Below are 15,264 nucleotides of genomic sequence, written 5' to 3' on the forward strand. Positions count from 1 at the left end.
AGTTATTTTCCCGTTTATTACGTTGTAACAATCAGTTTTTTAATATTTAGCTATAAAAATACAGTTGAAAAATATACTTATAGCTTTTTATTGACATTTTTAGTTACTTTTTGCCATTTGATGACAAAACCGACAACCCAATCCACATCAAATGCCCCATTTGAACCAGTTTGATGCAAAATTTCCACATTCGTTTCCGAACCTTGTCTGTGATGTCACGATCCGCAAGGTCCAAAATGTCTTGAGTCAGATCTCCCATGACATCCAGAGTGCCGGACTGCTGCAAGTGTCTGAAAAACACACAAACGCTGTTTAAACACTGTTTCCCTACTGAACCGTAAACCAGCATGAATTTCCATGCTGGTCCAGCCTGTTTGTTACTCACTAGTGGACTATCAAACTTAAACTTACCTGAACAAGCACATTGCAAAAAAAACATTTCGCCTTCCCTTCCCTACAAAATTTGCAAGTATTGCTAAATTTGCAAGCAAAATTCCTTAAGATATAAGTTGTGTTTTTTGAAAAATGCATCAAAACTTAAGTGAGTTTTTGCTGAGAACAAGAAAAAGCAAATTCAAAATTACACGCAACACATCACAAAATATTTCCATTGTCTCTAAAACTGACGTTTTGGTTGAATTGAAAGGGAGGGTCTCACCTTGCTGCTTTCTTACTGGACATTCTCTTGCTGGAACTATAAAAGAGAGAACAAACAGGAAACGGGTCAGGAAGAGAGAGCGGGAAAAGAGGAAAAACTCTCTTTCCATCCGTGACCTGTGAACCGCAGGCCAAAAAACAGCCAGCGAAGCGCTGAAGTTTGGGGCCGTCAGCTCTTTCTGCAGGTTGAAGGCTGAATCAATGCCCTTCTTTCAATGGTAATGACCTCACGGCACGGAAATAAACACACTGTATTTATGGAGGTGTAACGTGGATGCGTGAAAGGAGATTCTGTTCCTCTTGCGCAAGTCTAAACCCAGAGAAATGGCTTTGTCTATTCTATTCATGGTGAAAAAACAGACCCTCATCACTGTTCCCTAAGCAAGGATTTTCCATGATCTTCTAAACAAAATACTATATATTAATATATTAAAGTTGGAGACATTGTTTCCTAGGCTCGTTTAATTTGTTTTTTGGAAAAACTGACTAATGCAACAAAAAATTGAATATTTACTGCATACCCAGGTAGAATGTTTAAACAATGTTAAACAGTTCTTAAAGGTACAGTACACCTAATAATGTCATTCTAAATCCATATGACCTAATAAAATAAGAAAAGAGATTTTAGAGCTGCTCTTGTCTATACAATGAAAGCATGTAGGGACTAGGACAAGCTTTTGAAACTTGTCTTTATAACATTTATACTATATTCCAAGTCTTCTAAAGACATTTAATGGACCAAATAAGAAGAAAACTTCACTAAAAACAGCCCCATTCACCATAGCTCTCAATGGTCAATGGATGCCGTCATTTGTTATTTGGTGTTGTATAGAACAAGAAAGTCATACAGGTGAGCAATGAGCAAATTACGACAGAATTTATATTTTTGAGTGAACTGTCCCTTTAAGAAACTTGTTTACCTGTGAGTTCTAAGCTATCAACACCATCCTACTTGTATTTATATGATGTACTCTATATTGCATGGTTAATACTTATCCAAAAAGCACTTAAAGACTATTGTGCATGCATCAGATACACACACAACAAAACACAACACACCACAGCATCTACAGCAAAGCATCTATGTTCACCACAAACTTTCACCTACAGAATGTAAACACACTGAGCCTTCACATCAAAACCAACATGAGTCATGCAACACTGCACAGATGCCTGCATGTTCATGCAGACGGTGAATGTGTGTGTGTACAGTGGTCAAACTCAACACACACACGCGGGGGAGGCGTGCACATTCTGCAGACGCATTACCTATTCATCTCTAGCATCTGCAGTCGCGTGGACAGATCCTCCAGACGACTGATCTGCTTGTGACAGTGAGTGCAGAAAAACTCCAGCGCCTCCGACTGAAGGAAACTCTGGAAACTAGCAGGAAAAGAGCTGGGGCTGAGGAGACCAGAGGGGAGGAGAGGAGAGGAATAGAGAAATGAGCAGAGAAAAAATGAAGAGTGAAGAGAGGATATGCCAGGAGAAATGAGAGAAGAAAAATGCAGAGAAGAGGAGAAATGAGGAGAGAGGAGAAGATATGATGGGAAAAAATTAGTAGGAAAGAGGAGAAATTAGGAGAAATGAGTGAAGGAGAAGAGCAATGAGGAAAAAGGAAAAGATATGACAGGAGAAATCAGTAGGAGAGAGGAGAAATTAGAAATGGGTAGAGGTTGGGAGAAACGAACAGGAGAGACGAGGAGAAAAGAGACGAAATGAGAAGAGGTGAGGAGAAATAAGCAGAGGAGAAGAGAAATATGTAGAATAGAGGAGAAATGAGTAGAGAAAAGGAGAAACGAGGAAACATGCATAGAGGAGAGGAGAAATGAGCAGAGAGGAGAAACAAGTAGAAAAGAAATTAAAAGAAGAGAAATTAAGTAAAATGAACAGGGGTAAGGAGAAATGAAGAGAAATGAGCAGAAGAGAGGCGAAATAAGTAGAGTAGAAATGAGGAGAAATTAACAGAGAAATGAGCAGAGGTGAGGAGAAATGAGGAAAAATTAGGAGAAATGAGCAGAGGAGAGGAGAAATGAATAGAGGAGAAATGAGCAGAGGAGAAGAGAATTAAGTAGAAGAGAAATTAGGAGAAATGAATAGAGCAGAAATGAGTACAGAAGAGGAGAATTCAGTAGAAGAGAAATGAATAGAGAAGAAATGAGGCAAAATAAAGTGAAAATTGAGCAGGGGTCAGGAGAAATGAGTAGAGGAGAAATTAGGAGAAATGAGCAGAGGAGAGAAGAAATGAGGAGAAATGAATAGAGGACAAATGAGTAGAAGAGAGGAGAATTAAGTAGAGGAGAAATGAGGAGAAATGAATAGAGCAGAAATGAGTAGAGAAGAGGAGAATTCAGTAGAAGAGAAATGAATAGAGGAGAAATGAATAGAGGAGAGGAGAATTAAGTAGAAGAGAAATGAGGAGAAATTAATAGAAGAGAAATGAGTAGAGGAGAGGAGAATTAAGTAGAGGAGAAATGAGGAGAAATGAATAAAGCAGAAATGAGTAGAGAAGAGGAGAATTCAGTAGAAGAGAAATGAATAGAGGACAAATGAGGAGAGGAGAAATGAGGCAAAATAAAGTGAAATGAGCAGGGGTCAGGAAAAATGAGTAGAGGAGAAATTAAGAGAAATGAGTAAAGGACAAAAGAGGAGAAATTAAGAAATTAGTTAAGGAGAAATGAGAAAAAATGAGAAGATACAACAGGAGAGAGGGGAAATAAAGATGAATAGAGAATTAGTAGAGAATAAACAAGGAGAAATTAACAGAAGAGGAGAAATGAGAAGAAATGACGGGAGATATAGAGGAGAAAGGAGAAATGAAATCAAGACACAATAGGAAAAATAGAATGGAAATTAGAAGAAATAAGCAGAGAAGATGTGACGGGAGAAATGAGGAGGAAGAAGATGATACAAGAGGAGACATTAGTAGAGGATAAATAAGAAAAAATGAGCAGAAATGAGGAGAGGAAATGAGAAATTAGGAGAGAGAAGATATAACGGGAGAAAGAGTACAGGAGAAACGAGGAGTGTGCAAGTGTTCAATAAGAGGACAAGCAGAGGGAGGGAGAGAACGGGGAACATTCAATTGAGACAGTGAAGGGCAGAGGAGGATCTACACTGAGGTGAGCACTACAGTGCAGGAGTAACGCAGCAGGAGCAGTGTGTGTGTGTGTGTTTATTTCAACAGGTTTGAGAGTGTTTTGTGTTTCCATGCTCTCTTCTCTAGTGTTAGGTGTGTGCTAGATCACATAAACCTGACATCACCAGAACTGCAGTAAAACAATAACCACAACAACTCGACCTTTACCCGCTGATCATAACACTGCACTAGAGAAATAAAAGAACAGTCAGCAGAACATCATGGCGGTTTACCTTCTACTGCATACAAACACTGCTACGGGGGATCATAACATCTCAATCTGTCTGACAGACACACACACGTTTTGTTTTGTCTAACACACATTGTTTGTAAACGAGACTGTCGTCTGTGGTCAGGAAGTGGCCCTACAAGGTCTCATTATGCACATGACCTTCAATGCCGTGCTGACTCACTTTCTCTGTTGAATCTACAAATAGTGCATTTCTATTTGTGTCAAGCTGCTCATTCAGAACAGCCAAGATAAACAGTGCCTATGTTTAAACTTTCCAATTTTAGTGTGGGATAAAGAGTAATTACACACTGTGTTCTATATATGGAGTGTATAAACTATGCAATACTTTAGCAGCATGTGAAAGATTATATGCTTTAAATAATCCACTACTTGTAGGATAAGCTTGTGTGTTTGTTGTGGGTTACCTAGGCGACAGCAGCATCAGTGGGCGGGGCAGTGGGCTGTCTGGGTGTGGGAGTGGCTCTGCATCTCCCTCCCCCTCAGGCCCCGCCCCTCCATCCTCCTGATTGGCTAGCAGCAGGTCTGAAGTGTTGTTACTCTCACCGAAATCCTCAAAGTGCTCCTCCTCTCCTCCAATCACGGCCACGAGGGTGTGGCCATTCAAATCAGAGCCCAGTGTGAACCTATCACAGAAACACATGGAATATAATAGGTTATTTACACATAATTAAATGCTCTTGAAAATGTCATGCTATTATAAACATTTTCTTTTTAACATGTCTGAAGTAGCACGGGTATATTTGTAGCAATAGCCAACAATGCATTGTATGGGTCAAAACGATCAATTTTTTTTTTATATGCCAAAAAGCATTAGGATATTAAGTAAAAATCATGTTCCGTGAAGATATTTAGTAAATTTTCTACTTTAAATATATCAAAACCTTTTCTCAATATTTTGATTTTTTTGCACACTCAGATTCCAGATTTTCAAATAATTGTATCTCGGCCAAATATCGTACTATCCTAACAATCCATACATCAATGGAAAGCTTATTTATTCAGATTATGTACACATCTTAATTAAAAAAAAAATTGATCCTCATGACTGGTTTTGTGGTCCAGGTCACATATTTGATAAAGGTTTGTAGCAAATGAATAAATTATAATACATTTTTAATTTTGTGGCTATAAATCTAAAAATGAATCTCGTAAGTTTGAGGTCGGTAATATTTTTAAAATGTTAGTAAAAGCTGCATTTATTTGATCAAAAATACAGCAAAAAAGGTATTATTCTAGAATATTATTACTATTTAAAATAACTATTTTCTTTTTGAATATATTTTAAAATGTAATTTATTCTTGTGATGCAAAGCTGACTTTTTTAGCATTATTACTCCAGTCCAGAAATCATTATAACATGCTGATTCGCTGCTTAAGAAACATATTATCAGTGTTAAAAACAGTTTAATATTTTTGTGGAATATTTTTTCCCCAGGGTTCTTTGAGGAATAGAAAGTTCAAAATAAGATCATTTGAAATAGATATCTTTTGCATTATCATTATAAATGTTTTTACTGTCACTTTTATCAATTTAATGTGCAATTCCTAAATAAAACTATTCATTCATCTCTTAAAATATTTTTGAACAACTATCATATATTTTTTATAACTAGAGCTTAATTTATGTCCAATTTACCTTTAATTTGCCCGTAATTTATCATAATTTTCCCATAAACACTTTACTTTTTTACAAACAAAAATCATAAAACTTTATCACATATTTCTATAATACCTTTACAATTTCAATTGATTGACTGTTCAATGTTTGTTCTTTCCGTTCTTACTATAAAAATATAGAACAACTTCCTTGAAAAACATCCTTGTGTGTTTTTGTCTGTGAGGCAGAACTTAAACAGTTTGTCTTTAGGATGATAATCTGATAATTCACTTTAATCTCTCAGCAGCCCAAAAACATCTGAAGAATTCCAGCTCGATTAAACAAAGAACAGTGCAAAACCTAAACATTGCATACAAAAACAGTGTTTTAACAAGTGCTCATGAAGGTGAACAGGCTCAAAGTAGGACAGTGATCATAAGCAGGTCATGTGAAAACATTTACAATGAAAAACATCACAAAAGTTCCAGTTTATTATCAGCTGATTGGATCACAGGTTTCCTGACAGACGGGCCAGTGTGCGCACTTGAGTGGTGAACTCAGTAGCCGTGCTTTTAAAGTACTTTTAATGCATTAATTGTATTACCGCTCAAAAGTTCAAGGTCAGATTTTTTTTTCTTTTCCAAAATTAATATTTTTGTTCAGTAAGGATGCATTAAATTGATCAAAAGTGACATTAAAGACATCTATACAGGGTTCATACAGATACTGTAAATTCCAGACTTTCAAGGACTTTTCAAGCAGTACTTTTTTTGATTTTCAAGGACTTCAATCAGAGATCTCATTTATCAAACAATGTCTTTTCTTTCAAATTAAAACCACAGTTAATTTTCATAAGAGATTTGCAACTGTACTGACACTGATTCACAAAACCACAAAATCCTGGTCTGAAACAAATGAATCGCAAACCTGCACCAAAGTTCCGATCGAGATCACATGATTTGTGAACTCACTCCCAAGTTACAATCTGAATCAAATGATTCACAATTCCCGATCCACACTCCGAAGTTCCGATCTGAATCAAATGATTCACGATTTGCGATCCACATTCCAAAATTCCGTTCTGAATCAAATAGTTTGTGACCTGCTCCAAAGTTCCAATCTGAATCAAATGATTTGCGATACGTGCTCTGAAGTACCGATCTGAATCAAATGATTCGCGATTCGTCGTCTGAAGTCCCAATCTGAAACAAATGATTCACGATCCAATTGGAACGCTTTGAAACTGTGAATCATTTTGCAACACAATGGTTTAACTGATTCAGAGTTTAAAATAACTCAGTTTCACCCATCACTACGTGCTTTTTGAAATCAATACAAGCAATGTTGAAATTCAAAAATGATTGGCTCTTTTAATTTGATGTTTTTTGTTTGCTAGTAAATCACTTGAAATTAATGATCAAAATCAGAAGTTTGAATCAATCGGAGCAGCTCCAGCGCAAATGACTCACTCAGACTCAAACTTCAATTCATCTGTTCCTCTTTTTACGTCTTCAGCCATGTGCACACAACATTTTCAGTACTGGCTTAGCTAACTAGTTTTGTTTTATTAGGGTTTTTTTTCACTAGTTTTATTAACTGAAATAAGCGAAAAATGTATTTTGTTTTTCAAATTTTGCATGAAAAGATATTAAGGATATATAAAAAAATTAAACACTTATTTCATTGGTACATTGTCTTTCAGTAACTCAAGCACTTTTCAAATACCTCTTTAGGAATATTGCTATTTTCAAGAGTTTTCCAGACCTTAAATTTCAATAAGCCAAATTCAAGTACTTCAAGCACTTGTACAAACCCTGTTTATAATGTTTCAAAAGCTTTCCATTTCAAATAAACGTTATTCTGTGGAATTTTTTTATTCAAGCAAATATGAGAAACAGTATCAGTTCACAAAAATATGAAGCAGCACAACTGTCTTCATCATTGATAATAATAAAAAAGCAGCAAATCAGCATATTAAAATGATTTCTGAAGGATCATGTGACTCTGAAGACCGAAGTAATGATGCTGAAAATTCAGTTTTGCATATTCAGATATTTTATTCTAAGATATTTTATTCTAATAATATTTCACATTAATACTGTTTTTACCGTATTTTTTTAATCCATTCTTGGTTGGTGATTCTTAGTTCTTTCAAAAGCATTAACAAACTTTACAAAGCACAAACTTTTGAATGATGTAAGAAAAGAACAAATTAAGACTGAAGGATAACAAAAACACACAAACTCCTCAAATACTCACCCTCGCTTCACTATAACATTGCGGTTGGTCACACAAAGCACGCGTGAAGGAGGCGACCGCATCTTAAAGCGATTCGGCCTTTCTTTGGCGATCCGAAGCAACTGGGCACACAGCGTGTCAGCGCAAACCAAACTCCCACGACTGACAATAAAAATACACTACTTACTCAGAATAAACTAGCCTGAACTAGTTTTATATGAAGTAACATAACTGTCCTTGTAGAGTTTAATCTGCCAGACATTCCTGCCAGACGTTTGTGACCCGGTAAATCTGAATCAATCTCCTGTGCGAGCAAAGTTACATATGCTTAAAACGCACGTGTGTGTGCGTCCTAATCTGATTTAGAGCTCAGTAACGCTGACCCAGTGTGTGTGCTACCATGCATAATCAGTTTAATCTCCGTATGCATGAACTTATATTGTCCGACTGACACTCAAACACATATTAAACACAGAAACACAATTTCTGACTAAAATGAAGGTAGACTGAGGGATCCGAGCAAACCATAAATACTAAGTATTGAAATATCAGACAGGAAGATGCAGAGAAAAATCTGCAAGTTATTGTAAAATTAGATTATGCATTTTCCGTAACTCAGAGCGTGAGTTTCGGGAAGGTCAGCGTTGGCGAGACGGTGTGACCCTGACATGGCAGGAATGCTAATTCAAGAGAAACACACGAGGGCTGAGTGTCAGGATATTTTACAATGATAAAAGTGAGTACGAGCGAAAGAGAAACGGACCCTAGAGAGTGAAAGATGGATAAACTCTGAACCGCAGGAAGGCAGAAAGAGCAAACTCCACACTTCCTGCAACGGACGACAGGAAAATAAAGACTGACACCGATAACACGGGAAACAGGAACACCTCGGTCAGCTGAGCTGGTGCTAGTGGCTCTTGGGAAATGAGAAACTCTAGTCAGCGGATTCTTGCATAAACACAAATAAACAGACTTATGTACGACAGAGCAAAACACAAAATGTAGGACAAATGCAATGTCAAAAATTAACAAGAGTAAATAATTTAGGCGTGAACTTATTTGGATTATAACCTGCCACCTTTGCGCAACACTTGTGTGGCATTAAGAATTGTTTTTGTGCCAACTGCCTAATAAAACTAAAGGAAGGTTAAGACCAGACAGTGTTTTTCCAGAGAACACGGTGTCCTAAGATGATACATTGTATCAGGAAGTTGTTTTATTTTGTGAGATTATTGCCGATACATCCAAGGTTACTGAAACAGCACGGTTTCCAGGTCAACAATCACCATTAAACATGATGTCATCACATTTCTGCAGTGTTGTATACTTACAGTATTAATATTAGCTTTTAGTTTTATACTTTCTTTTTCATTTCAGTTTTAGTAATTTTTATATGTTAGGGCTGTCAAACGATTAATCGTGATTAATCGCATATAAAATAAAACTTTAAGTTTGCCTAGTATATGTGTGTGTACTGTGTGTAATTATTATGTATATATAAATACACACAAATTAATGTATATATTTAAGAGAAATATGTAATTTATGTACAATATATTTGTATTAATATATAATATAAATTATATAAAAAATTATGATAAATATATACACTTGTAAACATTTCTTAAATATATACATGAATGTGTTTGTATTTATATTTACATAATAAATACACACAGTACACATACACATATTAGGCAAACTCAAACTTTTATTTTGTATGCGATTAATCGTTTGACAGCCCTTGTTTTCTTTTCTTTTATTTTAGCCTTAATTTGTACTTAATTTAGTTTTAGCCATTTTATTACTATTTTTATTATTTATTAATATAATATATCTTATTTCAGGTACTTGCCGAGGCAACGTTTCTAATTAGTTTAAATATTAATCTAATATTTTTATAGTAATACTGTACAATAAGGTTTATTAGTTAACTACATTAGTTTACATGAACTAAGAATGAACAATACAGCATTTATTAATCTTAGTTAATGTTCATTTTTAGCATTTACTAATGCATTATTAAAATCACAAGTTGTTTGTTAACATTAGTTAATGCACTGTGAACTAACATGAACAAACAATGAACGACTGTATTTTTAGATTAATGAAGATTAATGAATATTGTAATAAATGTATTGTTCATTGTTCGTTCATGTTAGTTAACACATTAACTAATGTTAACAAATGACAGCTTATTGTAAAGTGTTACCATTTTTATTTAGTTTTAAGTCAGTTAAAGGGACAGTCCATACAAAAATATAAATTTGCATTACATCACTTGCCCACCAAAGGATTCATTGCAGTGAATGGGTGCCGTCAGAATGAGAGTCCAAACAGCTGATAAAAACATCACAATAATCCACAAGTAATCCACACCACTCCAGTCCATCAATTAACATCTTGTGAAGCCAAAAGCTGGATGTTTGTAAGAAACAAATCCATCATTAAGACATTTTAACCATAATTTCTGGCCAAAACACAAGTTCATAATCCATAATAAGGCTTCCTCCAGTGAAAAAGTCAATTTTCTGTTGTCGTCTCACATCAAAACCCACCGGCGCATTTATTTAAAACTGTTTTGGACTGTTTTTTGCTAGAAAAGAGTGTGTATATTTGTGTATATTTCTCTCCTGATTCAGAAAAAGCAATACTATGGATTATGGATGCTTCAGCTGGAACCAATGTTTTGCTTTTTGCTTCACAAGATATTAACTGATGTAATGGAGTGGTGTGGATTATTGTAATGTTTTTATCAGCTTTTTGGACTTCTGACGGCACCCATTCACTACAGTGGATCTATTGTGGAGCAAGTGACGTAATGCTAAAATTTCTCCAAATCTGTACTGATGAAACAACCTTATCTACATCTTGAATGATCTGAGAGTGAATACATGTCTGCATTTACACCATGATTTTTGGGTGATTTACAAACCTGGTGTCTTTGTGCATGTTATCTGACACCTGTGTATTGGTGCGTTACCTGTTGCGATCGTCTCCATCCGTGAGTGTGTTTTCAATGCCGCTGTCTGTCTCCACGTCCTCATGGAGTTCTGGATGAACCAAAGCCGTCGTGTCCTCGTCTGTGAAGGTTTCACACTCACTGTAGGCACTCTCCGACCCGAGATAGGCGCTGTCTGAGACCTCCGCCTGCTGCAAACACACACGCACACAGATTAGAAAACTTTTATTGCTTTTGGAGACATAAAGGCGTTCCTGCTTATGTCGCAAGTATCAACTTTGTCTCAGAGGTTTCTCCTAAAACGGCTAAATCAATAATTTACATCCAGTAAAAATACAGAGCTATAAAATGAATGTGAATAACAGCTTAAAGTCTATACTTTTCAATGCAGATTTCGCAATGCATTTATGTCAGCCCATGCTTTTAATAAACAGCAACATGCAAACACACAAGGTCATGAGGTTATTAAAGTTTGCGATGAATGTTTACAGAACAATATGATCTGATGCATTTAGGAGTGGCTGAAAACACATGAGCACATTGCATTTGTAGTGTAAATGATCCGTTCTGATGCTTTCCAGATAACAGCCTACTCACCTGTCAATCATACACTGCACAAAAACAAGTGGTTTAAACTTTAAAAGTCTCTCATAAGATAAACAGTGGCTTTGTTGTTATTTATTTACAAGTTTACATGTTCCTTAAAAACACATCTTGTCTAAACTGAAGTCATGTACTGCATTATAGAACTCTGGATGTAATTAAGTAGAATAAACCATAATAATGACAGTAAAAAGCAATTCTGGAACATTACAACATTTTTAAAAAGATCATGGAATTATAACAGAAAAAAGTGCAACAGTAACATCTTGGAAAACTGATAATAAGTTACAAAAGGAGAAACTTCATGTTCAATGTCTTTACAGTTGTATAAGAACGCAACAGCTAAATATCTAGATTAACTTCTCACATATTATGATGAACATAAATTATTGACGAAAGTTCAAGACTGAACCTCAAACCTTCAGAAAACTTGCATCTTAGAGCCTGACGTACCTGTGTGAGTCCACAAGGAGCTCTTAAAACAGGAGAGGCCATTCCCAGAACCATTCTTCCTACTTGAGTACCGTCCCACGGGAAAAACAGGTTCACTAACTAACCTCAAAACTAACAATGACTTTCTTCCTCTCTGTCACAGTCCCCACATAGAGTCAACAGAGAGAGAAATGACTCCTAGTCTGCTGCCTTGGAAAATGAGGACCAAAGTCTGAAGGGCAGCAGGACCAGGAATGGGCGGAGTCTGTTCGCTTTTCCTGGCTCCGCCCCTTTAATTAACATTACACTCTGTGCCAACAGAACTTCTCAACACACCAAACAGAATGTGTGCTTACATTATGTGGCTGTGACTCAAAGTCTAGTGCACTGCCTACTTTTAGTGTGCATATGATGACCAAAAATACTGTGTAGTTACACAGAACACTATTGGTGTTGTTCATTTCAAGCTGATCCTATGTAGCAAAACATTAACAATTTACACCCAACATGCACAAAACACTTGTGTGCTGTGACAATATGTTCTGATGCATGACAAATGCGTGCGTTAAAAAAAAAAAAAAATCTATCACCAGGCTGTCCTGTATATTGTCAACCACACATATGTGTGTGTAAGTGTGTTTGTTCCTCTGGACGAGGTGCTACATAAACCACCTCGGCCTGTGTGTTTTGAAAGCAAACATGGAAACAGCACAGCCATTCATGACCCACAGGAAAACACACAGGTGTGTGTGAGTGTGTTTCATATTAGAAGTGACGGGAAAACAGAAATGAGGAAAGGGAAAATCAGATTGCAAAAAACAAGACCCTGAAGCAGCACATTTCATATTTCTATATTTACAAAATGCAAAAAACTGCTGGGAATAATAAACCACATGTGCACTTTGAAAAAGAGTTTGTTTCTGTAATCGCAATTTATGAATTTACTGCTACATTATATTACTGACGATATAACACTAAAGATTTATGTAACTCTTTACTATAATTAAAGGTTTTAATAGACTGGGCCATAACCATATAGAAACTGAGTTGTAGATTAGATTATCTATAAAATGTGTATGACTGTATGATTTTGAGATACATCTTTTCAACTGAGGACTCATATGGGACTAATATGAGTAGGACTCATATTAGTCCTACTCCTATTAGACTAATAGGACTCATATGCAACTATTACAGAAGGTTCAAATGCTCACTGATGCTCCAGAAGGAAAAACAATGCATTAAGAGCCAGGAGGTGAAAACTTTTTAACAGAATGAGGACATGTACATCATATCATATTTTTTCATTTAGTACTGCACTTCAGAAGCTACAGAAAATAGTTACATGTTTTCCAGAAGACAAAATAAGCCAAATTTACCAGGTCTTTAAAATCCAAAAGTTTTCACCCCTGGCTCTTAATGCATTTTGTTTACTTCTGAAGCATCAGTGAGCATTGTTGGAAAGGGTTCAAACACACCAAAATGCTAAAAAAAAAAAAAAAAAAAAAAAAAAAAAAAAAAAAAAAAACCAAAGAATTTGTGGGACCTGAAGGATTTTTCTGAAGAACAGCAGGCAGTTTAACTGTTCAGGGACTCAATTCAACTTTCTCTTGTGGATTATATGTAAACGTCTCTTATGTGAAATATCTTATTTAGGTCAGTACTAAATAAAAAATAACATGCATTTTGTATGATCCCTTTTATTTTGCTAAAATAATTAACATTTTGCAGATTCTGCAAGGTGTATGTAAACTTTTGACCTCAACTGTATATATACACTGCCGTTCAAAAGTTTGGGATCAATACAATTTTTAATGTTTTTTTTTTAAAGAAGTCTTTTCTGCTCATCAAGGCTGTGTTTATTTGATTAAAAGTACAGAAATAACGTGAAATATTATTGCAAGTTAAAATAGCAGTTTTCTATTTTAATATACTTAAAAAAAAAAATTATTCCTGTGATGCAAAGCTGAATTTTTAGCATCACTACTCCAGTCTTCAGTGTCAAAAGATCCCTCAGAAATCATTCTAATATGTTGATTTATTATCAATGCTGAAAACAGCTGTGCTGCTTCATGTTTTGTTCTTTTTTTGGAACCTGTGATACTTCTATCAGGATTCTTTGATGAATAAAAAGTTAAAAAGAACAGCATTTATGTAAAATAGAAATCTTTTCTAACAATATACACTACCGTTCAAAGTTTGGGGTCAGTAATTTTTTTTCCTTTCTTTCTTAAAAATGAAATTAATACTTTTATTCAGCAAGGATGTGTTAAATTGATAAAAAGTGATAGTAAAGACTTATACTGTTAGAAAATATTTATATTTTGAATAAATACTGTTCTTTTAAACTCTTTATTCACCAAATAATCCTGAAAAAAGTATCACAAGTTCCAAAAAACTAAAAATATTAAGCAGCACAACTGTTTTCAACATTGATTATAAATCAACATATTAGAATGATTTCTGAAGGATCACGTGACACTGAAGACTGGAGTAATGATGCTGAAAATTCAGCTTTACATCACAAAAATAAATTCTATTTTAAAGTATATTAAAATAGAAAAACACTATTTTAAACTGCAATAATATTTCACAATATTACTGTTTTTTTCTGTATTTTTAATCAAATAAACACGGCATTGATCAGCAGAAAAGACTTTTTAAAATATTATTGATCCCAAACTTTTGAAATACAGTGTATATAATATATATATATATATATATATATATATATATATAAATAGTTGAACTACTGAACACTACTGAACATGTATTTAGTAAATAATGAATGACCTGAACATATATTAAACCACTGAACCAACAACAGGAGGCGCTGTAGCAGAGCAATGAACATGCTCTGTTTCTCATGTTCTGTGGTCTTTCAATCTTTTGGGGAATTTGTGGAATGTGCTGGTCTGGATTCCACGATCCCGCAATAATGGGGTCCTGCAATGCTGATTTATTATGTTTGTCATGACAGGAAGGGGAGGAGAAATGAACACGATAACCGCAACGCTGGAGCGTAATACCTCGTCATATTCCTCTGGAGGTCCATTAGCTTCCACTGCGCTGAGATGAGTCTTGTAGAGGTCTGGATCAGATCCTGATAAAGAAACACATCTTGTATTGATATCTCCATATATTATAATGTTTAAATTAATATACTAAAAAAAATACATTTGAGTGTTTTGGAGATATGTTTTTCATTTGTAAACAGTCACCATGGAATACGTCACACTGAGCAACCGGGCTGTCCGGAGTCCAGGAAACTATATTTATGTAATAGTCTGGTTCAGCTAGCTAGAATATTTTCCTGCTGAAAAATGTTTCCTTGAATACAGCGAATACCATGGAGTACAAAACAGACAGGCAGAGAGAGGTAG

The 15,264-nt window shown here is 35.3% G+C and overlaps 1 protein-coding gene across 5 annotated transcripts in view; it reads right to left on the minus strand.

Annotated features, from left to right (window-relative positions):
- Window positions 1-15,264, minus strand: part of rab11fip3 (RAB11 family interacting protein 3 (class II)) — a 35,399-nt gene that overhangs the window by 6,512 nt on the left and 13,623 nt on the right. For 3 of the 5 annotated variants that reach the window (XM_051097697.1, XM_051097696.1, XM_051097692.1), the window contains 6 exons: window positions 14,911-14,984; window positions 10,868-11,037; window positions 4,454-4,672; window positions 1,927-2,061; window positions 659-694; window positions 203-290 (listed from right to left, as the gene is read on the minus strand). In XM_051097697.1, coding sequence (XP_050953654.1) covers window positions 203-290; window positions 659-694; window positions 1,927-2,061; window positions 4,454-4,672; window positions 10,868-11,037; window positions 14,911-14,984 — 722 coding nt within the window. The remainder of the gene's footprint in view (window positions 1-202; window positions 291-658; window positions 695-1,926; window positions 2,062-4,453; window positions 4,673-10,867; window positions 11,038-14,910; window positions 14,985-15,264) is intronic. The other 2 variants (XM_051097694.1, XM_051097695.1) reach the window with 2 other exon arrangements.

Source organism: Labeo rohita, chromosome 24 (assembly GCF_022985175.1).
Source record: "Labeo rohita strain BAU-BD-2019 chromosome 24, IGBB_LRoh.1.0, whole genome shotgun sequence".
Taxonomy (NCBI): domain Eukaryota; kingdom Metazoa; phylum Chordata; class Actinopteri; order Cypriniformes; family Cyprinidae; genus Labeo; species Labeo rohita.